The following is a 27,104-nucleotide window of genomic DNA, read 5'->3' on the forward strand; positions in this document are numbered from 1 at the left end:
CGTGCATGGCAGGGTCCTGCACAGCAAACCTGACCGTAGAACACGCTCCAAAGTAGTCCTTGCTTTCCAGTGGGACCAGTTTCACTCTCACAAGTGCATTTCATTTAGTCAGCATATTTTCTGTGCTTTCTCTGCCCAGTGATTTCTCCACGGACCTACCCAAACAATCCTTTCTTTCACTGCCTTTGCTAAATCTGTTGTCTAGAGCTCTGGGGAGCAGCTTTTGGGGATGGGTCTAACAGGAGCAACAATGGGGTGTTTTTCCAGCTGACTGATCAATACCTTCACTCATTTGCACAGAAAGGGAGCAGGTGACTTTTAGGGGGGGGTGGAAGGAGTGCCTTTGCTTCCCTTCACTCATGGAATAAATGGCTTTGCTTCCCTCCACTCATGGAATAAATGGCTTTATTTACCATACTCATGGAATAAATGGCTTTACTTCCCCTCACTCATGGAATAAATGGGTTTACTTCCCTCCACTCATGGAATAAATGGCTTTACTTCCCTCACTCATGGAATAAATGGGTTTACTTCCCTCCACTCATGGAATAAATGCTTTATTTACCGCACTCATGAATAAATGGCTTTACTTCCTCTCACTCATGGAATAAATGGGTTTACTTCCCTCCACTCATGGAATAAATGGCTTTGCTTCCCCCCACGCATGGAATAAATGGGTTTACTTCCCTCCACTCATGGAATAAATGGCTTTATTTACCCCACTCATGGAATAAATGGCTTTACTTCCCCTACTCATGGAATAAATGGCTTTACTTCCCCTACTCATGGAATAAATGGGTTTACTTCCCCTACTCATGGAATAAATGGGTTTACTTCCCTCCACTCATGGAATAAATGGCTTTGCTTCCCCCCACACATGGAATAAATGGCTTTGCTTCCCTCCACACATGGAATAAATGCTTTATTTACCCCACTCATGGAATAAATGGCTTTGCTTCCCCCCACTCATGGAAGGAGTGCCTTTACTACTCCCCACCCATGGAAGGAGAGCCTTTACTCCCCACATATGTTAGGAGTGCCTTTACTCCTCACCCATGGAAGGAGTCCCTTTACTCCTCCCCACTCATGGAAGGAGTGCCTTTATTCCCCACATATGTTAGGAGTGCCTTTACTCCTCACCCATGGAAGGAGTCCCTTTACTCCTCCCCACTCATGGAAGGAGTGCCTTTACTCCTCCCCACTCATGGAAGGAGTGCCTTTACTCCCCACTCATGGAAGGAGTGCCTTTATTCCCCACATGTGTTAGGAGAGCCTTTGCTTCCCCCACCCACCCCACAGGCACCCAGCGAGGAGGGGAGAGCCAGCTCTGATGAATGAGGCTGCAGGGAACAATGGTTCCTCTCTCCCCACGGGGTCTGCAGGATCTTTTCTGGGCAGCTTTTCCCAGTGCAGCTCTTGTCTGTCCTGGCTGTCCCACGAGTAATTACAGAAGGCAGGAAATGCCTCCCTGGTGGGATGGCCGGTGGGGGTTGTCTGTGCCTGTGCTTTCCACATCCCCAAACCCCCATGTTTTTATTTCCTCTTCAGACTCGGGAAGAAATGATGCTTTCATGGCACTGATTCCTTGGCAGCTTCCTTGCCCTTGTCCGGAGGGGTTGGACCAACCTGAGCCCAAGGGGTGACACCAGGGCAGCCTCCAGCTGCTCCTCTGGCTGTAGCTGTGGGGATGCAGGAATGTCATGACCAAAAGGAAGGATTCCTGCTGCTCAGACCTCCAAGAGGGACAAGGCAGAGCCAGGGAGAGCAACTCCTCACATGGCAGCTCTCTCATGTGAGTTGGGACTGAGCTAAACCCATCCCTTTGATGGGATGGGGCTCAGGGCACCCCTTTGGTCCAAGAGCACCAGAATTCCTCATTCCTGAGGGAGGCAAAGACATTTTCCTAGGAAAATATTTTTTATTAAATTTGTTAAAAATCCCACTGAAACTCACATATGTTCCAGTGATTTTTTTTTCCCCTGGACAAACAGCCACTTCAAAAATAGAACACTGAAAAAGAATCTGCAAAATAATTAAAAATAATAATAAGCAGAAAAATCCAATCATTTCCCCAGTTTCCCAGTTGATGTTTCAACTGCAGCTCAGTGCAATTTCAGCTTGAAATTTGCTTAAACATAATCATACTGTTCTTAAAGAAATCAAAAACCCAGCTCCAGAGCAATGTTTTTTACTCCAAATGAGGCTTTATTAACACTTTCTTTTTCCCCACTGAGTAGCTCAGGAAATGCTCATTTTGGGTGTGAAATACACTTGCTAGAGACATTCATGTATTTACAACCTTTCAATTCTGGCAGAGGACTAGGAAACCTGTTAAATGGATAGTTCCAGACTGGAACATGGTAGAAGCTTTCAAAGGGAGAGGAAGGCCAGGGAGGAAGGCCAAGGACCACACTTTCCTTTTGATTTGCCAAGTGGGAAGAAAAAAAAAGGAAAAAAGAAAATAAAAAGTACTTTCTTGACTTTTTCTGTTTGATATATAACACCTACAAATGGCTGTATGAATTATTTCCCTTCTCTGTTTTACTCCTGAAAAATAAAAGTGTGCAGTTCTTTGCAGGAAGGATTAATGAGGTGATGCCACAAGGAAATGCAAGTTAAGAACCCTGAACAGCTCCAGCGGAAAAAAAAAACAACTTCCCAGAGCATTTAAATACCTGTTCAGTGAAAAGATCTGAGCCAGCAGTGGGGAAAAGCTCTCTCTGCAAATATCCTAAAGCACTGCCTGGGGAAAAAGTTTCCTGGTCATCCCCTGCATCATCCAGGGAGCCAGGGAAGGGAAGGGAAGGGAAGGGAAGGGAAGGGAAGGGAAGGGAAGGGAAGGGAAGGGAAGGGAAGGGAAGGGAAGGGAAGGGAAGGGAAGGGAAGGGAAGGGAAGGGAAGGGAAGGGAAGGGAAGGGAAGGGAAGGGAAGGGAAGGGAAGGGAAGGGAAGGGAAGGGAGGCTGTGCAGCTCAGGAACAAAGCTGTCCCTGGGTCAGTTCATTACTGGGGAACCTGAAGATGTCACTTCAGGTTCTGTGTCTCAGGTACTCCATGCATGAGATGGAGGCAGTGGGAAATGATGCTCACTCAGCATCACAAGGATTAAGGAGCCAGGCTCTGCTCCCTAATGCAGGGTCACTTGCTGGGCCGTGGGGATCAGAGCTGGGGGAAGCAGCAGGGAATGGTGGGGAGGGAGCAGTGCACCAGGGTGAAGGAGGTGTGGAAGCTGGACGGGAAGTCATGGAAGCACATCACCCGAATTTACAGAAGGTTTTGGAGGAGAACTGGGAGGTCATCATGCGCCAGGGGATTTTGGAAGGTGCCGCGGCCGGGAGGGGGCTAGGACGTGGCCCAAGCGTTCAGAGCAATGTCACTGCCAACAGCAGCCGGGAGCAGGACACATCCCCAAGGCGGTGAGGCCGGTGCTTCCATCCGAACGGGAGGGCTGGCAGGAGGAGAGAGATGCCGGGACCCTCCAGGAGGGCAGCGGGGAGGCAGAAGGCAGCCCGGGGCTTGCAGGGTGCAAGGGCCATGCCCAAGGCACGGGTGCAGGAGATGAGAGAGAGAACCCGCGCCCGGGGCCGGGATGCGGGGCTGGCGATGCGGGGCCGGGATGCGGAGACGGAGAGGAGGAGGAGGAGGAGGAGGAGGAGGAGCGGGGGCCGGGCCCCAAGCCCCTCCCCAGGGCCGCGGCGGGCGGGGGCGGCCCGGGGAAGGCGGCGAGGCTGCCCCGGTGCTCGGGCACGGGGAGCTGCGCCCGCCGCGAGTTCCGTGCTGAGAGAGGCGGAGAAAACAAAACAGAAAAACACACCACAAGGGGAAAAAATAACAAACAAAAACAAACAAAGGAAAAAAAATCGTAATAAGAAGAAAGGACAATTAACTAATCCACCCGCATAAAAGCCCAGCGGCCGGCCCGGGGCGGCCCCTCGGCGGAGCATGGCGCGGGGGGCGGCCGCCAGCCCGCGGGGCCCGGCGCGGCTGCGGGCATGACCCGGGCCCGGAGCGGGGCCGGGGCCGGGGCAGCGCTCGGGCCGGGGGGGCCGGGCCGGGCCGCGGGGCCGCCCCCCTCCCTCCGCCCTGCCCAGCCCTCCGCGCATCCTCCGGCACCGCCGAGCCGCGCCGAGCCGCGCCGGGCCGGGCCGGGGGTCCGAGCCGAGCCCAGCGGGAGGATGAGGGGCATCCTCTGCTTCGGCACCCTGATCCTCCTGGGTGAGTAGCGCGGCGCGGGCCAGCGGGGCACAACTTTCTGCCGGGCTCGCCTGGGGGGCATGGCGGGCACCCCCGGGCAGGGGGCTCCGCTTCCCAGCGCTCCGGGAGCGGCGATGAGCCCGGCTGGCTCCACCGAGGCCGGGCTGGACGCGCTTGGAGCCGCCCGGGCTCCTGGAAGGTGTCGCTGCCCGTGTCAGGGGGATCGGAACGAGATGCTCGGGAAGGTCCTTTCCAGCCCGAACCATTCCGCCACTCCGTGCTCATCCATCGGCTTTCTGGTGCCTCCTCTGCTCTGGAGCCGAGCTGGGCTCGCTGCTGTGCTTTCGGATGGTCCTGCTGCCGCGGGGATGCCCAGATGTGCCCCGCGCATTCAGCGCTTGTCGGGGCACAGGGCTCGGAGGGGCTGCGCTGCAGGGGAGGCAGGTTCTGCACGGCGCCGGGAATGCCCCGGTGTGCCGGGGTTTGGGGCAGCGTGTGCGGGCTGGCAGCCCCAGCTCTGTCACCGCTCTGTCACAGCCCGAGCGAGCCGCGCGTCTGCCGGGCTGCGCTCGGGGCTCCGGGCTGCGATTCCCTCACGCCCCCCGAACCCAGCTCAGCGCTTTGTTCTTGCACCGAGAGCGGGCAGTGACCGCCACAGAGGTTCCCCCACCCCCGTGGCTGCCCTCGTCCCCTGGCGTGGCTGGCAGCCGCTGTCCCCGAGTGCTCCCGTGCTTTGAGCATCCCGCTCGCATCCTCCCTCCCTCCGCTCAGCCCGGAGCGGCCGCGTCTCTGCGCGATTCCCGGGGCTCCCGCGGCCCTGGAGGAAGGGAACGGGGGTGAAGGGGCTGCAGCCCCCGGCAGCGGCTGGGGATGCCCGGGTGCCACCGCGGCTCCTCCCCTTGGGGCATTCTGTCCCCTCCCTGTGCTCCGATGAGGCACCAAAGCCAACATTGAGCCCGTGCTTAAATAGACCAGGAAGGGCTGTGGGGAGGCTGGGAATAGGATGTGCCTGTTCTCTTCGGGTGCCACTGCAGGAGGAAAAGGTCTTGGGGGGACTGAAAGTGACTGGGACATCGTGGGGCGCCCGGAACTCGATCCCGCTGGAGCCCCGCTCCTGGGGAGAACAGAGAGGTCCTGACAGCACCGAGCTCCTGGGCAGGACCGAACCCCTGGGCAGGACCGAGAGATCCTGGACAGGACAGAGAAATCCTGGACAGGACAGAGAGATCCGGGCAGGACCGAGAGATCCTGGACAGGACAGAGAGATCCTGGACAGGACAGAGAGCTCCGGGCCGGACCGAGCCCCGGGCAGGACCGAGCTCCGGGAAGGACCGAACCCTTGGGCAGGACTGAGCTCCTGGGCAGGACAGAGAGCTCCGGGCAGGACCGAGCCCCGGGCCGGACCGGGCTGGTTCTCCTGCGGTGGGCAGGCTCTGCCGGAGCTCCAGGTGGCTCCCCGTGCCGGCTCTCCTGTCACTAGATGTCAGCAGCAGCAACACTTCCAGGTCCCAAAGGTGGGGATGGGGGCACATCCGACCCCCCAGCAGGGCCCGGCCGTGTTCAGCAGGGCTCGGTTCGCTCCGGGGCTGGGAGTGCCCGGGGCACGGCCGGGATGGCCGCTCCTCCAGCCCGGGGCAGGGGCTGTGCCCGGGCTGGGTGGGCTCAGGCTGCCCCAGGACTGCAGCTTTTCCCTGAGGCTCTCGGGGCTCGGGTGCGAGTCCCGGTCTCGGCAGGATCCGTTTTCCAAGCGGCTCGGATTGGCTCCCTCATTGATTGACTGCCTGATTGACTGGCTGGTGGGCTGATCGATTTCTCTAGAGAAAGTGGCTTAGAGAAAGGAGCAAATGGCCAGTCCCATTGTCGGCAGTGCCGCTGGGAATAGGGGACAGGTGTTGGGGATACACTTGTCACCTCTGCTCCACGCCGCAGCAAAGCCATCAGCTGCTGGTCACCCTTTGCCCTTCTGGTCCAGGGGGACCTTTTCACCCCTGCAGGCACAGCACCACCCCAGCAGAAGCTCCTGGGCACCCTCAGCCTTCTCCCTAGGTATTTTTGGATGTTTGTGTTGGGGATGGACATGGAGATGTGCCTGGGATCCCCTGCAGGGATCCAGGGTGCAGGGCTGGAGAGGGCAGGCACGAGCCTGGCAATTCCCAGCTTCATCCCAGTGGGCAGCAGTGCCTTTGATGTGTCCCCCTGTGGCAATTTTGGGATGATCCTGGCTGCAGGAGGCAGTTCCTGGTGAGATCAGGGCTCTCCTGATGGCAGTATCACCACCAGCCAGCCTGGATGTTGATCCCAGCTTCCTGCTGGCACAAGCACACAGCGTGGCCCGGAGCAGGCAGCTTGCAGAGCTGAACAGTGTTTTTATTATCCTCAGCTGCTTTCCAGCCAGATCAGCTCCCTGAGCTGTCCCCCAGCAGCCACCCTGATGGCAGTGCCACCCCTGAGGACAAGGGACATGAACTGGGGGAAGCTCATGGCTGCTGGAGTGTCCCCTGTATTTACCTGAACAGAAATCCCACTCACAGGGCAGTGCTGAAGCTTTCAGGGAGACCTTATGGAAAATCAGGGCTCCAGGAAGCACTGATAGAGGTACATATAAAGAGTGTAATTAATTTGACAAGGACACAGGGCTACAGCTGTGAGCAGCTGAGCAGCACAGATCCCATCAAACACTTGCAGGGTTCCTGGGTTTGGCTCTGGCTCCTCACAGATCCCATCAAACACTTGCAGGGCTCCTGGGTTTGGTTCCTCACAGATCCCATCAAACACTTGCAGGGTTCCTGGGTTTGTTACAGGCTCCTCACAGATCCCATCAAACACTTGCAGGGTTCCTGGGTTTGGTTCCTCACAGATCCCATCAAACACTTGCAGGGTTCCTGGGTTTGGCTCCTCACAGATCCCATCAAACACTTGCAAGGCTTCTGGCCTGGGTTTGCCATGGGTTCTGCAGAGATCCCATCAAACATGGGAGTTTCTGGCAGATTTTCACCTGCTTTGTGAACTCAGATCCTGCGGAAAAACCAGAAAAAATCTCTTGAAAATGCACCTGTGTGTGTGAGAGAGGGAAACTCTCCTTAATGCGTGGCTCTGTCAGTTTTGACGGGAGCAATCCGTTATTTGCATCAACAGAAATGTGATATTTACGTCTGTCCATGTTGGTGCAGAGGAGAAATAAAACTTCTCCCTCAACAGGCTGCCCACTAATGCTGTGCAGATTGCTCTGCAAGGACCTTACCCCACCCAGAAAATATTTTTTCCAGAGCTCTGGAGCCTTAAATAGTAATTATTGCTGGGTAAAAATTAGTACTACTTAAGGCTAATAATTAGTATGAATTACTGTGAATAGCATTTTATTTTGCTTTTGGAGACAGAAATGTCTTCCCTGCTCTCCTGGCAATTTTCACAGATGATTTCTATTGTGCCTGAAATTCCCTTCATCATTTTCACACAAGACTTGTTCATTTTTATAACTTTCCACTTGGTCATTTTAAAACATGACTTCTAATGTCTCTAAAGTTTGCCACCTTTTGATAAAAATACCCTGCTACCAAGATATTCATGATTTCTTTTTCCCTCTAGTGGACTTTATATTCCTTTTCCTTCCTTAAAAAAATATAAATGACCTCTTTCTTCTCAACCCCAAAGTGAGAGAGGACAAATTGAAAGGTAGTTCTTCTGCTAGAAGAATTTTTTTTTTCAGAAGAACACACTTCACTGAAAAAATAAAAAGGAACAAAACTATGGCAAGCTTGTTCCTGTCAATCTTCAGCTCAGAACAGCTCCCTTGTTTCAAAAGCCTCTGTCAGAATCTGCTCTGGTGGCAGGGGAGCAGAGCCTCTCCTGGCTGAGAGGAGAGGGCTGGCAGAGCTCAGCCCCTGCCTTGGGCCCGTCCCTGCTGGGCTCCGCTCTCCTGGGAAAGCAGCCTGGGAGCTCCTGGTGGGAGGGGGCCCTGAGGAGCTGCTGGGAGCTGGAACCAGGGCTGGGGATTGCTCCTGCAGGGGGACAGGCAGGAGAGCCCAGCCCTGTGGGGCTGCAGGAAAGGACCCAGCGCTGCCTCACACAGAGGGCTCCAGAGGGGGAGCCTCCGTCCATCCTGGGCAAGGAGGAGCTGGGAGTGCCACAAGGATGGAAAAGGAGTCTGCAGGAAGGTCACATCACATTTAAATCACCCGTGAGCCATGCAGGACCTGGGCTGGTGGCAGGTGATGGCACAGCTGGCTCTGGCTGAGCTGCAGTGAGCTTGGTGGGTGCTGAGAGAGGCCGTGGTCCTCGTGGGTATTGCCAAGCATCTCTGGGAGCATCCAGGCTGAGGCTGGGTGGGGCTGTGAGCAGCCTGCTCTGGTGGAAGATGTCTCTGCTCTTGGAAAATTCCCTTCAATTCCAACCAGTCTGTGACTGGGATTTTTGATTAAATGAACGTTAAAAGGTCCCTTCCAACCCAAACTGTTCTGTGACTGTGGTGAGCTGGTGCCCCAGCTGCAGATGTCCTTGGGGCCCTTCATCCCCCAGCAGAGGCACAGGTGTCCCTGCCCTGGGGTGGGATCCTGCTCACCCCAGGTCTGTGCTGTCCCCAGAGCCTGCCCATGCCCTGTGCTCTGCCCCCTGGCAGCAGCTGCTGGGGCTCTGCGCTGTGGCTGCCTGCAGCAGGAGCTGGAGGGGATGGGGACCCCAGAGACACAGAACAAACCCCACTGTCCTCATGGGGCAAAGCTCTTCCCTGTGTCCTGTTGTGTTGGATAAATATTCTCCAGCTCAGAACTGCTCTGGCCAGGTCCTGTCACTCTCAAGCCTCACCTCTCGTCATGTGAATCCATCTCCTTCCTCCAAGGTGTCCCCTGCAAGCTCAGGGGGCCCTTGTGGCTCTGCACAGCTCCTGCCAGGAGGGCACAGCCGGGGGGATTTGGGATCTTCTCCCAGGGAACAGGGACAGGAGCAGAGGGAACGGCCTCAGGGGAGCTCAGGGTGGGCACTGGGGACATTCCTCATGGAAAGGGCAGGGCTGGAGTCCCCATCCCTGAGGGATTTCACAGCTGTGTTGATGTGGCCCTTGGGGACAGGGGCAGGGGTGGCCCTGGCAGTGCTGGGGAATGGTTGGACTCTGTGGTCTTTTCCAACTTAGAGGGCTTTTCCAATTTAAATTATTCTGGGGCTCTCTATTTTTCTCTTTCTATGCAAATCCATCTGGAAAGCAGTTTGCATGAAAGATGCAGTGAGAGCAGTTGTGCTGTGGCTGATTTATGGGATCCAAGTGGCAAAGCCTGTCTGTGGTACCTGTCCCCACCGAGCAGAGTTATTGCAGCCCTCCCCCTCTGCTGGTGACATATGGCTCCGAGGGCTGCTCTGACACACAAGTGCAGCCAGCTGGCTTTGGAGGGGAAAGGAATGGCACAGATTTCTTGGTGCTTCTTCCAAAAGGAGGATCAAATTGCTCATCTTTCAAACACCTCCAAACTCAGGCGTCTCTTTGTTGCCCCAAGGGGGTGGCAGTGCACTTTGGGATGGGAGCTTAAGCAGCTCCAGATGCTAACGGGCTGTGAGTTAAGCCTTGAGAGGCTGCTGGGTTTTCCCTCCTCGCCTCCTGTTACTGGTACAATGGAAGGGAAGGCAGGCACCCAGTTTGGGCCAGGCCCCACCTGCAGTGCTGCTGGCTGAGTGCAGCCCACCCTGCTCGGGGGATCAGCCCTGCTGTGCCTCCAGGGACCTGGGCTGCCCTGGCTGCAGGAGGGGTGGAAGTGCCCAGGGGCCAGTCCAGCTCCAGACAGACAGCGAGGGGCAGCTCAGGGAGCCCCTGCATGGCCTGAGGGCTCTGGGGCCTCAGAGCTGAGCGGGACCCAGCCAGTGCTCAGGACAGGTCCTGAGAGAGCTCCAGGGTGCCTAAAGAGGTGCTGGAGTGGACTCCACCTCTGCAAAATAATCAGGCTTTGCTTTCAGCTGTGCATCGAATGAGGCTGGCTGGTGCCTCCTGGGAAATCCCATCCTCCTCGATTAATCAGAGCAAAGGAAAACGGGGCAGCCACAGCCTCGTGGGGAGGGAGCCTTCACTTGGAACGTGGCTGTGAATTCTTGTTTTGAGCAAACACGGTGTCTGGAACACCACTCTGCAGAGTTCATGTGGTCCTGTCCGTGAGAATTTTACATAAACAGTCAAATCAATTATAAAGAGGTTTGAATTTCTCAATTCATCTTCTTTTACTGTTGTAGTCTTTATTGAACACTTTGCTCATTTTTTTCCCTCCTGCTGCCTAAACTGGACCCCCCTAAGTGTCACCTCCACCTTATTTAACTGTTGCAGCCTTTATTGAACACTGCTTTATTTTTTCCTCTTGCTGCTCTAATTGGATCCCCCAAAGGCATCACCTGCACCGTGATGACAACTGAAATGTCTTTCTGTCCCTTGCTCAGTCCAGGGGAAGGTGCTCCTGCCTGTGGCAGGGGTGGAACAGGATGAGCTTTAAGGTCCCTTCCAGACCAAACCATCCCAGAGCTGAGTGCTCTGCATCCCCATCAGGATGAGCTTTGAGGTTCCTACCAGAGCAAACCATCCCAGGGTTCCATGGCTGAGTGCTCTGCATCCCCATCACTGCACCCCAGCTCCAAAGGGCTGGCTGTAGATGCCATGGTTTGTCCTGCAGCCAACCCACCCGCCCTTCCTCAGAGCTGCTCCAGTGAGGAAACCCAGGAGGAGGCTCACAGCTCACCTGTGTGTGGCTTTGGGTAAACAGCTTTTGGATCAGAGTACCTGTCCCCTGTGCTGTCCCCAGCCTGTCCCCTGTCCCCTCCCTGCCCATGCAGCTGCCCAGGGAGCTCAGCTGTGCTGCCCCAGCCCCTGCAGCCTGCAGGGAGGCAGCAGCTGGATCCTGCAGTGCCCTGCAGCTGGTGTGAGCAGCACTGGGCACCTTAAAGAGCTCTCACAGGGCTGGGGGTGACAGAAGCCCCTGGAACCTTCTGTGAGCAGGGCTGCAGGTGAGGACATGGTGTTGGTGTGTGTGAGTGGGCAGGAGAGCAGCTCTGCATGCTGAATCCTGGAGATTGGGAAGAGCCAAAGGTGGGGACATGGTGTTGGTGTGTGTGTGAGTGGGCAGGAGAGCAGCCCTGCATGCTGAACCCTCGGGGCTGGGAAGAGCCAAAGGAGGGGACATGGTGTTGGTGTGTGTGTGAGTGGGCAGGAGAGCAGCCCTGCATGCTGAATCCTGGAGATTGGGAAGAGCCAAAGGAGGGGACATGGTGTTGGTGTGAGTGAGTGGGCAGGAGAGCAGCCCTGCATGCTGAATCCTGGAGATTGGGAAGAGCCAAAGGAGGGGACATGGTGTTGGTGTTTGAGTGAGTGGGCAGGAGAGCAGCCCTGCATGCTGAAGCCTCGGGGCTGGGAAGAGCCCAGGGCATTTACCTGTTTGTGTGAGCCCTGGGTGAGGCTGAGTGTGCTGAGTGTCTCCTGCTGCTGAGGAGTTCACTCCTCCTTGCAAGGTTAGTTGATTTGACACGAGTTACAGCAATTTCACGGTACATTTTTCCCTCCTTCCAAGACATTTGTCTTGTTTCTTCCCCTTGGTAAGAGAAAATAACCCAGTAGGCTGCTTGAGAGACAAAGTGCTCACCTTGGGCTGCTGTCACAGGGGACACAAAAAATCCCTGGGTGAGCACAGAGCTTTCCTTCAGTGTGGGAAAAGTGCTCGGGGGTCGTGGTGCTCAGAGCCTGGAGAAACCCCCAAGGTGACAGAGGTGACAGAGGTGTGTGCACAGGGAGCTGGCATGAGGAGGAGCTCCAGCTGTGGGGGAGGAATGCAATGCCTTCAGAACAGACCATGCTGGGGCTCTCACACCTCACCCTGAGCGCCCCAAATTCGGGCAAGACCGTGGGCTCACACCTCTTGTCTGCTGCCTGGCAGGGAACTGCTGCAGGAGAAACTGAAATGTTGCACTCTGTGATCTCAGAGGTATTTCCTAACCTAAAAGGTTCTGTGGTTCTGTTAATAAAAGCTTTGATTTCAAATGACCTGAAGGGAGAAGAGCCAGTTTACCCTCAGAGGGCTGATGGGATCACTGGAGGACTCGTCAGGCTTTGGAGAATCAGCAAACCCTAAACCAAAAGTGCTGCCCCGAGGAACTCCCCAAAAGTGCTTGGGGACCCCATTCCCTGGGAATATGCTGATTTTCCCTGTCCAGTTAGAAATCTTGTCTCCTTTTTGTGATGTTGAAAGGAAATGTCTTGAGGTGAGGAACCTCCTGCAGGATGCAGCTCTAGAGGCTCTCCTGCTGTTTGGGAACTTTGCTGAACTTGCACTACAGGAGTTCTCTGTCAGGGCCAGAGGATTTGGGAAGGGAATGCTGGAGAAGGTTCTGAGCAGATTCTGCTCTGGAGGTGAGATGTGGAAGAGAAGAGGCTCCCGAGGTGTCAGACAGGAGGTGCAGGGGGAGCTTCCCATGGTGACAGGAATTGACAGGAATTCAGGAGCTGAGAGAGGGGCGTGCAGGATGGGGAGCTCTGAGAGCCCTCCTGTGTGCTGGAAAGCCTGTGAGTAATTAACTACCTGACTCCAGGGCTCCAGAGCTCTAATTGAGGTCATTAGGGGCTATTGCATTACCGGTAAGTTTTGATCATAATGGAAGGGCTGGAACAAAAAACAAACTAACAAACAGGAATTTTAAAAACCCAAAGAGCAAGAAGGAATGCAGTGAACTCCCCCAGAAGTGTTTAATCTGCAGGGTGAGTCTGTCCCATGGGATGAGGAATTGCAGCATCTGTGTCTGGGTCTCAGGTTTTGGATAATGATGCCAACTCTCTGCATCCAGGTGTAAAATCAGGATATTTTTAAAGCAGGGGGATTCTTGTGCAGCAGAACCAGCAGTGTTTGACCTGGGATATTTGTGTTCGTGGCCAGCAGCAAACTGCAAGGTGGGATCAGGAACAAGGTGGCTTCCAGCAGCCCCTGCCTGGGCACTGAGCCCACTGAGCTCTTCCTCAGCAGGACCAAGGTGAAGTGAAGAGCTCTGCAAACCTTCCCCCATCCCAGGGATGCACAGGGAGAGGGATCCTGCCCTGCACTGGGGCTGGGGTGCTCTGCTCAGGGCAGGCTGGAAAGCTGCAGCTCATTTCCCAGAAAAATATTGGGCTTTTGGTACAGTTTGACTTTCGAACAACAATGACAGATCAGGAACAGTAAAATTTGAAATAAAAGATAGCAAGTGGAAAATGAAATGCTTATTAAGTATAATTCCAGGGGAAGAAAAATGAGGACTAAAATGAAGCCGCAGATGTTCCTCTTCTGTTTTATCTGCTTTTATTAAGAAAACAGAAAATGGCCTTCCCAGAGGGACCTTGGACAGGAGGAGAAATAGAACCTGTCTCTCACTTGTCCCCTGGCCACACACCAGACAGGTCCCAGAGGCTGCAGGAAATGGGTTTCACCCCACCTGGTTTTCACCTGCTCTTCTGAACTTCTCCTTTCAACCGAGAGGAGAAGCTGGCAGGCCTGGAGGGACACTGCTCCTCTCTGCAGGTTGGTGTTACCTCCAAGGGCTTCAAAGCCAATGCCCGTGACACCTCTGGCTCTTTCCTTGATCAGTGAGATGAACCCAGCCAACCCCAGCAAGTTCCCCTGGTCCTCCAAGGAGCAGCTGATGTGGAGAAGTCAGGGACCCATCATTTCAATTTATACAACTAAAGAAATTAAAGATAAAGAAAACAAGATGAAAACACTATTTAGTGTTTTGTTTTTCTACTTCCAAAGCCCAAATTTCCCCAGGGAACATATTTTGCCATGGTTAAAGAGAAAGAAAGAAATCAGTGAGAAACTTGTGTTTCACAGACCTGATGGCTCTAGCCCTAATGGTGGTTGGAGCTGCGTGGAGTTGGTGCCTCCTCTGGGGCCCACAGAGGCCTCCCAGAGCCCAGGAGCATTTGGGGCCATAGGAATTGCTTGTCCCACTGTTAAAGTCCCTGAAGAGGTTGATTATGGCCAGCCAGTCCTGTCCTGGCCCTGCTGACAAGGGCAAGGACCATTCCCAGCCGGTGTGAGAGGGGCTCTCTGTTTGCAGGAGGGCAGAGTTTACCAGCCTGTGGGGCAGCTCTGGCCCCTGGCACCTGCACCTTGGCTTTGCTGGGCTCAGTGAGGGAGACAGAGCACTGAGACCACCCTTCCCCTGCCAGCCAGCCCTGCCTGCTGCTCAGGAGCCCCCAGATCCTGCTGGACAAACCTTTCAGCTTCATCTCCTTAGCCCCCACATCCATCTCCCAGCTCCCTTTCTGCTGCCCCAGCCCCAGGGCAGAGCACTGGCTGAGACATGAGATGGCAGGTGATGGCACTGGCAGGGCACTGACTGTGACACAGGGCAGGTGATGGCACTGGCTGTGACATGAGATGGCAGGGGATGGCACTGGCTGTGACACTGGCTGTGACACTGGCTGTGACACAGAGCTGACACAGAGCAGGTGATGGCACTGGCTGTGACACTGGCTGTGACACAGAGCAGGTGATGGCACTGGCTGTGACACAGGGCAGGTGATGGCACTGGCTGTGACACTGGCTGTGACACAGGGCAGGTGAGGGTCCTGGCTGATTTAGGGGAGCAGGCAGGTCTGGCAGGTGTGAGCACACCCAGAGCACACAGAGCCAGCCCTGGGCCAGGCCACCAGGAGCTCCCTGCAGAGCCTCTGTGAGCCCTGCCATGCCCTCTGTGAGCCCTCTGTGAGCCCTCTGTGAGCCCTGTGAGCCCTCTGTGAGCCCTGCCATGCCCTCTGTGAGCCCTCTGTGAGCCCTGCCATGGCCTCTCCAGCAGGAAAAGCCTCTCCTGCCTTGCACTGCAACGAGCACAGCCTCACAGAGCAAGGCAAGGCACGGGAGAGATGCCTGGGCTGGTGCCTGGCTCATCCAGAGCTGCAGAGGGAAGAAAGGCACAGGAGAGAACACGATCACACTCTATAAATACCTGCAAGGTTCCAGTGCCAGCGGAAGAGGAGGATTAGTCACACTCCTGCACGACAGGGAGGGGAGGGCAGACAGCAACAGCGTGAAGCACTGGAGGAAAAAGTTTTGAGTATTAGGAGTGAAATGTTTAGGCTATTTTTCTTTCTCATTTATAATGGAAAAAGAAATTGCAGGGTCTCAGTCTGAGTTATCCTTGAGGCTTGATGAATTTTTTCAGGGGAGTTGTGAGTCATAGGCATGAGGAGCAACCAGTGCATGGCTGTGTGGGATCTGCAGGTCCTGGGTGCACCCATGAGTTAAACAAGGGTGTTGAACACACTGTCCCTGTGTGGCCTTTGGGACACAGCAGTGTCACCAGTGGTAGGAAAATTAATCCACAAACACAAGAGGTTTATGTCCAAAAAGGAGACAGAGGAGTCCCTTTTTGGCTTTATTCCAATAAAGGGAGAGGCCATGGGGTATTCCCCTGGGATTTCACATTTTTGGAGGATGCAGCCTCCTTTTCATCCCAATTTCCAGCCACATTTCCCTTCTCTCTTTCCCCATTTCTGAGGTACTTGAGACTTCCCAAAACACCTGATACCAAAGATTTCTCAAAGATTTCCCTCTAATATTTATATAACTCTCTAATATATAAGTATAACCCTCCCTTTTAATTTTTAATTCTTATGGACTGTAGGGGTTTTTCTTCCCGTTGTTTCTTTCATCTCTCAAGGTCTAATTTCATTTATCAGCAAACCTAAAGTTTATTTATTAAAGCAAATATTTTTTCCCATTCATCAATCAGTGGAATCCTTCCCATTGTTTCTTTTATCTCCCAGTGCTGGTTTTATCTCCCAGCAGCCCCACAGCTTGTTTGGAAAGACAAATTTGCTATTCCTCTCACCAGGCAGAGGGGTCACCCTGCTGCCTGCAGCACTGGGAGCCCAGGGCTGCCCACAGCTCTCCCCCTTCCCCAGAACATCCCAGATTGGTGTAAATACCCAAGGGAAGGAGGTGCTGCTCGGCCTCTGTGCCACTGGATGCTGCAGCTGGGAGGGCTCAGGGCTGGAGCTGGCTCTGGGTGACCCTGAGCTCTGCCCGTGGCTCCTGCAGGGAGCTGGCTCCTGCTCCTGCTCCTGCTGTGCCCCAGGGCAGTCCTGGTTCCTCACACCCAGTGTCCCCTGCCAGCACAGAGCTCCTGTTCCCCCTGGGATGGAGCTGGCTCTGGGTGAGCTCTGAGCTCTGCCTGTGGCTCCTGCTCCTGCTCCTGCCCTGCCCCAGGGCAGTCCTGGTTCCTCACACCCAGTGTCCCCTGCCAGCACAGAGCTCCTGTTCCCCCTGGGATGGAGCTGGCTCTGGTGACCCTGAACTCTGCCCGTGGCTCCTGCTCTGCTGTGCCCCAGGGCAGTCCTGGTCCCTCACACCCAGTGTCCCCTGCCAGCACAGAGCTCCTGTTCCCCCTGGGATGGAGCTGGGCCAGGCAGGAGTTTGGGGCTCCCCTCCCCGAGGGGTTGGCTCCACGTCCAGCTTGGACAGCCACTCCTATTGTCACCCTCCATTGTGCTGGGACCCCAAAGTAAATCTTTCAGAAAAAAATAAGGGTTGCTGCTGCCAAGATGTTTGCCCCTCTTCTCAAGTAAGTTCCAAGAGCTCTGTCTTATAGCAAACTAGCTGAGCAAATAGAGGTGTCCCTGGAGAAAACCCTTCAGGCTGGGAAGAATTAACACCTTGATCCAACTAAAGGTAAACAATTTAATTGTGTTGTTCTTCCAGCTGTGTTTCCCTGAGAAGATGAATCTTGTGTGTGTCGGTCTGTCCCCCCTGGGCCGATCAGACAGAATCACAGACTCAAGGAATGGTTTGGGCTGGAAGGGATCTCAAAGCTCATCTCTTTCCACCCCCTTGCTGGGCAGGGACTCCTTCCACCAGCCCAGCTTGCTCCAAGCCCTTGTTGGATGAGAAGTTTCAGGAGAAGCTCAGATCCCACAAGCTTTGGAAATGGGAATGAGCTGCTCGTGCTGCCCACTGTGGAAGGGTTAGTTCAGAGCAGAAAGGTGTGTGTGGAAGGAGGTGCAGGAGCCCAGCTGCTTTCAGAGTGCTGCTTGTTTGTGCCAGGCTGCAGGCACACGGGCAGTGGGGTGAGCCTCATGGCCAGTGGGTGCAGCTGTGCAGGACAGGTGAGCAGCACTGACAGCCATGGAGGGCCCAGGTGAGCAGCACTGACAGCCATGGAGGGCCCAGGTGTGCTGAGCAAGCGCAGAGGGCACACAGGTGTGATGTGTGAACATGAGGGGATGAAAGGCTGGGCTGGAGAACAAAAAGGGCAGATCCTTGAGGCTTTCTGAAGTGACATGGTGGTGTTACTGTGTGTGTGTTAAATCTTTCTGGAATTGTGTGGCAACGCTCTGGGTATCATGGCCATCTCATCTGTGACGTGTGCTGTGACACCAGGTGAGTGTTTTCCCTCAGGACTGTGGGTGGCTTGCTGCAGGAACCTCCAGGTTGTGTTTTCTTGCTGTGGTGTCACCTTGGACATGCCAAGGGTGTGGGGGAATCGCTCAGGGGCAGCAGGAATCACTGTTGGGGATGAGGGGAGTTGGGGAAAGAGCAGGCTCAGGGAGAAGCTCCCAGGGTTTGAGTCCCTCTTGGTGACAGAGCCTGGGGAACAGGGAGCACCTGGCTGTGCTAAGGCCATTTGTCAGCTCCAGCCCCAGGTCAGTGCGTGCCTCCCTGGGCTGCTGGCTCGGCTGGGACACAGGGACAGCTCCGTGCATCCACATCGTGTGCGGGGCACAGGGTAGGGCAGGAGGGCTCCAGAGCTGGCTCCAGCAGCCCCTGTCACCCTGGGCAGGGATTAGGGGACCTGCCTGGGCAGGAGGGCTCCAGAGCCGGCTCCAGCAGCCCCTGTCACCCTGGGCAGGGATTAGGGGACCTGCCTGGTGCTTCCTCTGCTCCCCTGGGTTTGAGTGCTGTGCTCCCATCTGAGCCTCACTGCCCCTTCCCTTCGTTCTGGTGCTGCTGCCCCACAAATCCAGGGCAGCAGAGCTTCTGATCTGCCCCTTTGTGCATTGCACAGAAATCTCAGAGCGATAGATCACAGGGAAAAGAGGGTGAAAGAGAAGAGGGAAAAAGATGTTCCTTCATGGTGCTTTTGTTTTCTAACAATGTTGACATTATGTGGAGTAACCGAGTATAAAATCTGCCTATCGTTTGGGAGCTGGTGTGCAGGGAAGATGTTATTATCCCAGCCTTTTATGCCTCTTTACCCTGTCTGGATCAGAGGAGATAAATGTGTAGATAGGAGCCTCAGCTCCTGTCTTTATTTAAGCTGTCAGGTACTGCTGTGTTATTTTATGATGATTGTTACAGAAAGCCTCCACAAAGAGATATATGTTTCTATATTCCCCCTTGTTTCCTATTTTAATCTATAATTTAATAATAAAATAGATGTATTTCCCTTTATTATTTTTATTTGTAGCATCAGTGCTGCTCGTTCACTCTTATTTTTCAGATAAACATTCACAGTCACAAAGCACTTAAAATATGCACATAATCAATCTTCTCTGTTCTCTTTTGGGCTCCCTTTTGACTATTATTGCAGTCGTACTTTAATTTACACATTAATGCCAAAGCATCTTTAGTGTAGAGCAGGTTCCCAGTGGGGACACACACACAGACACCTGTGTCACCTCCTCAGCCACAGCCACGTGGCTCAGGCCAGCACATCTACGGCTGGGATGAGGCCAGAGCCGCTGCTGAGGGGTGAAACAGCCCCCAGAGCCAGGGGCAGTGTGGGACAGGGTGCCCAGAGAGGCCCTGGCTGCCCCAGCCCTGAAAATGCTCAGGGCCAGGTGGGGCTCTGGGGCTCTGACCAACCTGATGCTGTTGAAGATGTCCCTGCTCATTGCAGGGGCTGGACTGGAGATGCCCTTTGAAGGCCCCTCCAACTCAGACCATTCAATAATTCTGTGTTTCTCTCAGCCCAGAGGCAGAGATGCTGTCCAGGCTGGTTTTCTGTGGGTATGCAGGTAAAACCCCAGAGCCTCAGCAGCACAGGGCTGAGCTCAGCCTCCAGAGAAACACTTCCTACCAGGAGCTGGCCATTCCTCCCTGCTCCCCAGCATTTCCTCCCTGCTCCCCAGCACCCCATTTCCTCCCTGCTCCCCAGCATTCCTCCCTGCTCCCCAGCATTCCTCCCTGCTCCCCAGCACCCCATATCCTCCCTGCTCCCCAGCATTCCTCCCTGCTCCTCAGCACCCCATTTTCTCCCTGCTCCCCAGCACCACAGGCACTCTCTGAGGCCAAGTTACAGTGGGACAGCAGCCAGCAAACGTGAATAGGAAATACACGAGGCATGGAGCTTTGCTGCTACATCCACGTTCACCCTCCTGCTTTTTCATGAAGAGGGACCTTCTCTTCCTTTTTTCTGGGTGGATTTCTACTGGTTTTACCTGTTCATACCCCAGGCAGCCAATGGCTGTGTGCTGGTGAAAGGGGTTGCTGGAAAAGCAAGTGATTGGCATATCAAAGGAAGAATCACAGATTCACAGATTGGTTTGGGGTGGAAGGGACCTTAAATCCCACCCAGTGCCAGCCCTGCCATGGCAAGGACACCTCCCACTGTCCCAAGTGCTCCAGCCCCAGTGTCCAGCCTGGCCTTGGGCACTGCCAGGGATGCAGGGGCAGCCCCAGCTGCTCTGGGCACCTGTGCCAGGGCCTGCCCACCCTGCCAGGGAACAATTCCTTGCCTTGTGTAATACCTTCCAAAATACTGAGGTATTTTCATTGTTTATGGCATTGAGCTTCCCAGGGTTCCTGGGAGAGTTGGGTACCAGAGGAGGAGGTGACTCTGTGGGCCTGAACCAGGTATTGCTGTACATCTAGATTTTGGGTGAGTTTGCTTGAGCTGGGCTCATCACCACGATTCCTCTGGTTCTTGTTCTCCCTGAGTCCTGTGGCCTCCCCTGCTTGGAGCATCCATGATTTCTGCAGCCATGGGCTCCAGAGAGCCCCACAGCAATGACCATGGCTGGAGCCAGCCTTGTGAGCTGCTGCTCTCTTGGGTTAAACAAAGGTCATTGAGAACATCTCATCCCACCTCTTCCTCTGCAAATACAAGTCTTTCATCCTCTGCAGAGACTTAAATTCCTTTGTCTTTTGGAGCAAAGTGTCTGCCTTCTGTTTTGGCTTTATTTTGGGATTTAAAATTACGTCATGATGTAGCCTTTACAGAGCTAAAAATGTTCAACAGGCAGAAACACAGCAGCCTGTCCATCCCTTGGAGGGGTGTGAGGAGGGGCTGTGCCTGACCCCTGTCCCAGGGTCCATCCCTGCCATGGGCTGTGTGACTGACCCCTGTGCCCAGTCCCCGTGTCCTCCTGGGAGCCTGGTGATGGCAGCTGCTTGAACAATTTCCAAGCAGGAACTTGGCACCACTTCAGATTTAAAATACAGGCAATTAGTGGAAGTGGTTTCAGTCTTGATTATTTCCCTCTTATGGCAGAAAAAGCATCTGTGGAAAGCTGGACAGTTTCTTTCCAGGACTGTTGAAATCATGTCCAAAGGGAACGGGAGGGAATCCCAGAACTGGCTCAACATCTCTTATTCCTGCACATCTGAACCCTGTGCCAGGCAGAACCCACCTCTGTCCAACATTTCCTCAAGTCCTGATCTAGAAACTGTAGTAGGAGTTACAGGCGTTGTCAGCAAGGTTTTACTCTGATTAGTTTAAATGCAGTCACTAACATCCAAACCAAAGGAGCTACATTTTTAGTAAAAAAATAGGAAGAGTGAACAGCTATAGAAAAGATTCCTTCTGCTCCCAGGCTGAAACTTCCAAGAGGAAAAATCACATGAGGAGAGCCCTGGGGCACACTGAGTCTACCCAGACATGTCTCTGCTCTGGGGGGATTTTCCTCTGGGGTAAGCTGACATTTCTGTGCTGGCACTGAGCTCGTGCCCTGCTGCCAGCTCAGAGGGCTGCAGGATGTTTCTCCACATCCATCACTTCTTGCAGGGCAGGGGGAGGCTCCTCGGAGGCCCAGGAATTCTGATCCATGGGTGGGCTGAGGGCACAAAGCTGCTGCCCCCACAGCCCTCAGAGCAGGGAGCAGTTCCTCTGCATCACAGGAGAGCAGAGCTGGAGAGCTCAGGTCTGTCCTCTCCCTGCCAGCCCTTAGCTGACCTTTAAACTGGAAAGGGCACAGAGCATCTTTCCCAGCACACTTCCCAAGGCTCAGGAAAACTCAGTGCAAACTCTGGAGGTGTGCTCCCTGCATCCCTGACCCTGCTCCTGCCCCTGCTGGGTGCTCCCTGCACCCCTGACCCTGGTGCTGTGTGTTCCCTGCACCCCTGACCCTGCTCCTGCCCCTGCTGGGTGCTCCCTGCGCCCCTGACCCTGGTGCTGTGTGCTCCCTGCATCCCTGACCCTGCTCCTGCCCCTGCTGGGTGCTCCCTGCACCCCTGACCCTGGTGCTGTGTGTTCCCTGCACCCCTGACCCTGCTCCTGCCTGTGCTGGGTGCTCCCTGCACCCCTGCTCCTGCCCTGCTGGGTGCTCCGTGGGCTGTGACCCCAGGCTGCACACCTGAGCTCTGTTTCTCCAGGGACAAGCTGCAGGACAGGTCCAGCAGAGGCTGAGGTATTTCCTGCCCCAGGAGGCTGCTCAGCCCCAGCTCTGCAGGCTCTCAGTGCTCTGGAGGGGCTGGTTTGAGGCCCCTGCTGCAGTCCTGGCCCAGCCATGGCTCTGTCCCAGAGGTGTCCCTGTGGGGCTGGGGCTGACAGGACTGGGGTGCTCTTAGCCCTGCCAGGGACCTGAACCTCTGGGGAATGACACACACCCTTATTCTGTATTTCTTCCTACCCAGGCAAGGAAGGTGCAGACCTTTGGCTTCAGGTAGGAAATTACCAAAGCTTGTGTGAGGGAATGACCAATTTTGGTCCCACTGCAAAGCCTTGTCCTCCTCCACCCCTGGCCACCCTCCCTGGCAGTTTGTGACAGCCAAATTCTACCTGTGGCTGTGTCACAGGCCCTGAAAACCTGCCCATCTCCCCAGAGCCTGGCACACCAAACCTCAGAGATCTGGTCTAGTCAGAAGGTTTGCAGAGAAAATTAGGGTTTTTTCCTTCTTGGCTGGCTTCCATCAGCAGCAGCTCCCACTCTCCAAGGCACATCTCAATTAATTAACACAGTCAAACCTTATTAGAGACAATCGTTGGGCAGAAATTTTCCAGTCCAGAGTTCTCTTTGCTTTTCTCCTTGTTACTTCTCACCATTGCTTTCCTCCCTGGTGCCTTTCTCCTCAGTGAAGCCTCTCCTGCAGAGCCTGGTGTGGAGGGGGAGCTCTGTAGAGTGGAGTGGAGGCTCAGCCCCCTCCCAGCCCAAAGCCCAGCTGCAGATGGGGATCCTGAGGGGATCCCAGCACAGCTGGACACACAGCCTGCCATCCAGGCTGGGCAGCAGCAGCCTGTGCCTCTCCTCGGGGTCCCAGCAGCTCTCATGTCACCTCAGGTGTGGCATTGTGGGGAGAGCAGTGAGTCGCTTCTCTGAGAAAAGCAAGAGATGACCCTCAAATCCTCTGTCACAGGTGGCACTGGGAATGCTGAAAATGCTCCAGGCAGGCTGAGGTTTGACTAGAGAGACTCTGAGTGTCCAAGGAAGGAAGGACAAAACCCAGACCCTGCACACTCGAAACCAAAGCACACATCAGCAAAAAGAAGCAGAATTTGATGTTGTGTCAGCAGCCCCAGCAGCTGCAGATCCCTCAGCTGTGGTTCTGAAATACCAAAGTGCAGGAGGGCCAGGGCAGGGTCCTGAGGCAGGAGGGGATGGAGGGAGGGAGGTCCAGGGCAGGGCTGTGCAGGTGGAGGCAGCAGGAGCCCCTGCCACCCTCCCTGGGGACAGACACTGCTGCTGGGAGCCTGGGCTGGGCTTTGCTGCCTGGCCCTGCAGGAGCACCTGGGGTATCCCAGCACCGGGAATGGCCCCAGCCCTCAGCCCCTGCCCTGCAGCTCCCGTGGCCCTGGCCCAGGGTGTGGGGCATGGGACTGTCAGGGTGTTGGACACAGGGCACGGGCCTGGCAGGGTGTGGGACACGGGCCTGGCAGGGTGTGGGACAGGGGGCACAGGGCTGGCAGGGTGTGGGACAGGGGACGCGGGGCTGGCAGGGTGTGGGACGCGGGGCTGGCAGGGTGTGGGACACAGGGCATGGAGCTGGCAGGGTGTGGGACAGGGGGCATAGGGCTGGCAGGGTGTGGGGCATGGGGCTGGCAGAGTGTGGGACAGGGGACACGGGGCTGGCAGGGTGTGGGACACGGGGCTGGCAGGGTGTGGGACAGGGGGCACAGGGCTGGCAGAGTGTGGGACAGGGGACACGGGGCTGGCAGGGTGTGGGACACGGGGCTGGCAGGGTGTGGGACAGGGGGCACAGGGCTGGCAGAGTGTGGGACAGGGGACACGGGGCTGGCAGGGTGTGGGACACGGGGCTGGCAGGGTGTGGGGCACAGGGCACAGGGCTGGCAGTGCCCCCAGCCCGGGCCAGGGGTGCAGGGGCCCAGGGGTGATGGGGCCATCCTCAGCAGGGAGCAGCCGTGTCCCAGAGCAGGCAGGTTCTCTGAAAGCCCTGCAGGCACAGCAGGAGCAGGGGCTGCTTTGTGTCTGTGGGGAAGTGAGAGGCATTTTCCAGTGCTGTCAGGGCAGAGCTGACAGCCTCAAATTATTGTTATTATTTTCTTTTAACAGGAATGCAAATATGTCAGCCTTTCTAGGTGGCTTCATTAAGTACCCAGCACATCACTCAGAGCCTCACAATTCTTTTCAAGTACCCACATCCCTGTCCCATGTTCATTGCAGAGCCTGAACTCCTCTGACTCCGGCTCGTGATGACAAACAGGTTCAGAATAGGATTAAAAAAATATCCAAAAGATAATAACAGTTGTTTTTCTTCCTTACAGCTGCTAAATAGCAGAGAAAATATGTGGCAGGGTCAGTGCAGCTCCCAGCCCGGGTAACTCAGTGCTGGGTCACTGGGATACAGGTGAGGAATTGGGGCTCATCCTGGGATTTAATGGATTTGTCCTGAAACACGGGGCAGTGCCTCATCCCCTCTGTGTTCTGGAAGGAGAAATTCCTCATTCCCATTTTGCTTCTTGATTGAACAGGAGGGAACAAGAACAGTGCTGCAGGATCATTATTAAAGCTGATCAAACTGAGACAAGGATGAATTGACTAACAACAGAAAAACCCTTTTATTACATATGGGTCTTGATTAGTCTGTTTATTTTCATAAATGCAGTGAACTGTTCTTTGACCCATTTCCCAGGAACTTTAGCCACCTTCTCCCCCAGGTACCAAACAAGGGATGTGCATCACTTTGCCATGCCAGGGACCACCATGGTCAGAGACCCCACAGGTCTCTCCTGTGTTTGCTGCACCCTTTGGGCTGCCCCAGCATCTCAGAACATTCCCTCTTCTCAAGTCTACCTCAGCCCTTTCTGTCCAGGCTGATTCTCCTCTCCACTGCAGCTCCCTCCCATGTCTTGTGAGAAGCTCTTTTCCTCTCAGGCTCATCCCATTGACAACTCCTTCAGAGCCCCAAACATGGGACATCTCAGTAAAACTCCTGAATAAGTGAAGCTTGGAGAGGTTCTTTCTACATCTTTGAGTGTGGGGACTTCAGCTGAGAGATTTAGGAGCACAGAAGAAAACACAGTTAAACACAGGGGGTTTTAAGAAAGACAAGTTATGACCAGTGCCCCTGGCCCTGCTGCATTTCAAGGTCAGTCACAAAAATGTGTTCAATATTGAGCAGAAGGCACAGCCCATGGATTGGCACAGAGCAGGGATGGCTCCAGATGTGTGTGTGTGGGAAGACTCTGCTGGCTGATGTGCAGGGAGAGGCAGGTTCAGGTGTGTTTTATCAGCACTGTGTCTTAAATACCTGAGCCTTGACCTTCAGCTGGATGAAGAAAATAGGTATTTCAGGCTCCAAAGTCAGTCAGACTCTTTATTTTAATGAAGGATAGGTACCCCAGAAATTACAGGCTGAACTGGCAAAAGGAATGAAGGAATCTGGAGGCATTAATTAAAGCAGCCTGGCTGCTGTTCTGTCACTCACACGGCCACGAGAGCTGAGGGGAGCTCCAGCCAAGCTTTGCATTTGATGATGCAGTAATATTTTATAGCTGAGATAACTCTGTGGGGCTGCTTTGTTATCAGCCTCTGCAGCAGCACACCTGGCTTCTGGGGGTGTCTGTGCCCCCCTGCTCTGGGGTGCAGGTCACAGACCAGGCTCAGGTGCCTGACAGCAGCAAAGGCCCCTCTGCAGAGCCCAGCTGGAATTGTCTGAGGCCAGCAGTGGGAGCAGGGCAGTGGGAATGGGGGAACAGCCTGCCAGCCCTTGGAAGGCAGGGCTGGGGCTGTAAAACCCTCTGGGTGTGCAAATGCAGGCACGAGTCAGGGGAGAAGAAAGAGCAATCTCCTGAGGTTAAATCCTTCCAGCTTGAGCCAATGCAACGTTCAGTACCTACAGCTGCCAGCACTTCAGGGGGTGCTGTAAAAAAGATGGGCACAGACTTCTTTACAAGGGGCCTGCAGTGATAGAAAAAGGGGGAATGGTTTTAAATTAGGGAAGTATAGATTCAGATTGTATATAAGGAAGAAATGTTTTACAATGAGGATGGGAGGCCCTGGCACAGGTGCCCAGAGCAGCCCCTGGATCCCTGGCAGTGCCCCAGGCCAGGCTGGACACTGGGGATGGTGGAAGGTGTCCCTGCCATGGCAGGGGTAGGAGTGGTGGCCTTTAAGTGTCCCCTTCAGCCCAGACCTCTCTGTGGTTCTGTTACATCCATTGGCTTGCAGCACTGGGAGAGCCAACCCCGGGGAAGGCAGCCCCCAGCCAGGCTGGGACAGGAGAGTGACAGATCCGGGGGCTGCCACGAGCCCAGGGTGCATGGGGACATCAAAGGGCTCCCTGATCCCCAGGGGCTCACCCCGGTGTGTCACAGAGCCCTGGAGTGCCAGGCTGGGACAGGAGAGTGACAGATCCGGGGCTGCCACGAGCCCGGGGTGCATGGGGACATCAAAGGGCTCCCTGATCCCCAGGGGCTCACCCCGGTGTGTCACAGAGCCCTGGAGTGCTGCTTGCCTGCCTCCCCAGCCTGAGGACTGGCTTTGGACTGGAGGAGATGGCACTGGGAGGGCTTGGTGACACTCCCAGGGTGCTGCCACTGCTGGGGGACAGGCACAGGAGGCTTCAGTGTCCCCTGCACTGCTGCTGTGCTTTGGTTGGCAACTGTCCCCACCTCAACACACCCTGGGCTCTTTACTCATTGTCTCTGCTTTTCACAACAAAGAATTGCTAATTTCCAGGATTAGCCAGCTGTGTGCTTCTTCTCACCCGCCCCTGATGATCTGCATGGGAACTGTCAGCACCAAACCTGACCAAGCCATAAATTCACCTTTAAAACACACATTCCTTCTCACCAGAGCCCCATGGCAGAGGAGACCTTGTGGTACAAACACATCTGTGGGTTTGGCACCTCTGTCTCCTTGTGCAGGACCCCAGCCTGGAGGCCTGGCCTTTGTGGGTCTTCTTTGCTATTTAGGGTTTTTTAATGGGTCTTCTTTGCTATTTAGAGTTTAAGATGCAGATAGACTGTTCTTTGGGTTTGGAATGGTTTGCAGTACTCTGTGCATGACCCAGAGCACTGTGCTGAGCAATGCTGCCCAGCACAATTCCTTGCAGGCTGCTGCTGGAGGAGGATTTATCTGCCCTGAGAGCAGAGGTGGGGGCTCTGCTGTGCAGAACCCCAGAGCTGTGTGTGCTCCAGCCCTGCCCAGAGGTGCTCAGGGCTGCAGCAGGAGCAGCCCTTCATCCTGGGGGTGTTGGGCTGGCAGAGGAACAAAGGAGCTCAAAACAAGGGGGTTTAGCTCAGCAACTAAACAAACATGAGAATCCATCTCAAGCTGGTGGTTAATGGGCAAAAATGGGCTGTGCAGGCT

The 27,104-nt window shown here is 55.0% G+C and overlaps 1 protein-coding gene across 4 annotated transcripts in view; it reads left to right on the forward strand.

Moving 5' to 3' along the window:
• The first annotated feature begins 3,669 nt into the window (after positions 1-3,669).
• LOC129120348 (GDNF family receptor alpha-4) overlaps positions 3,670-27,104 on the forward strand; it is a 76,616-nt gene continuing 53,181 nt past the window's right edge. For all 4 annotated transcript variants that reach the window (XM_054632906.2, XM_077177947.1, XM_054632908.2 and 1 more), the window contains exon 1: positions 3,670-4,213. In XM_054632906.2, coding sequence (XP_054488881.2) covers positions 3,991-4,213 — 223 coding nt within the window. In that variant the 5' untranslated portion in view covers positions 3,670-3,990. The remainder of the gene's footprint in view (positions 4,214-27,104) is intronic.

The sequence above is a fragment of the Agelaius phoeniceus genome, chromosome 4 (assembly GCF_051311805.1).
Source record: "Agelaius phoeniceus isolate bAgePho1 chromosome 4, bAgePho1.hap1, whole genome shotgun sequence".
Lineage (NCBI taxonomy): Eukaryota > Metazoa > Chordata > Aves > Passeriformes > Icteridae > Agelaius > Agelaius phoeniceus.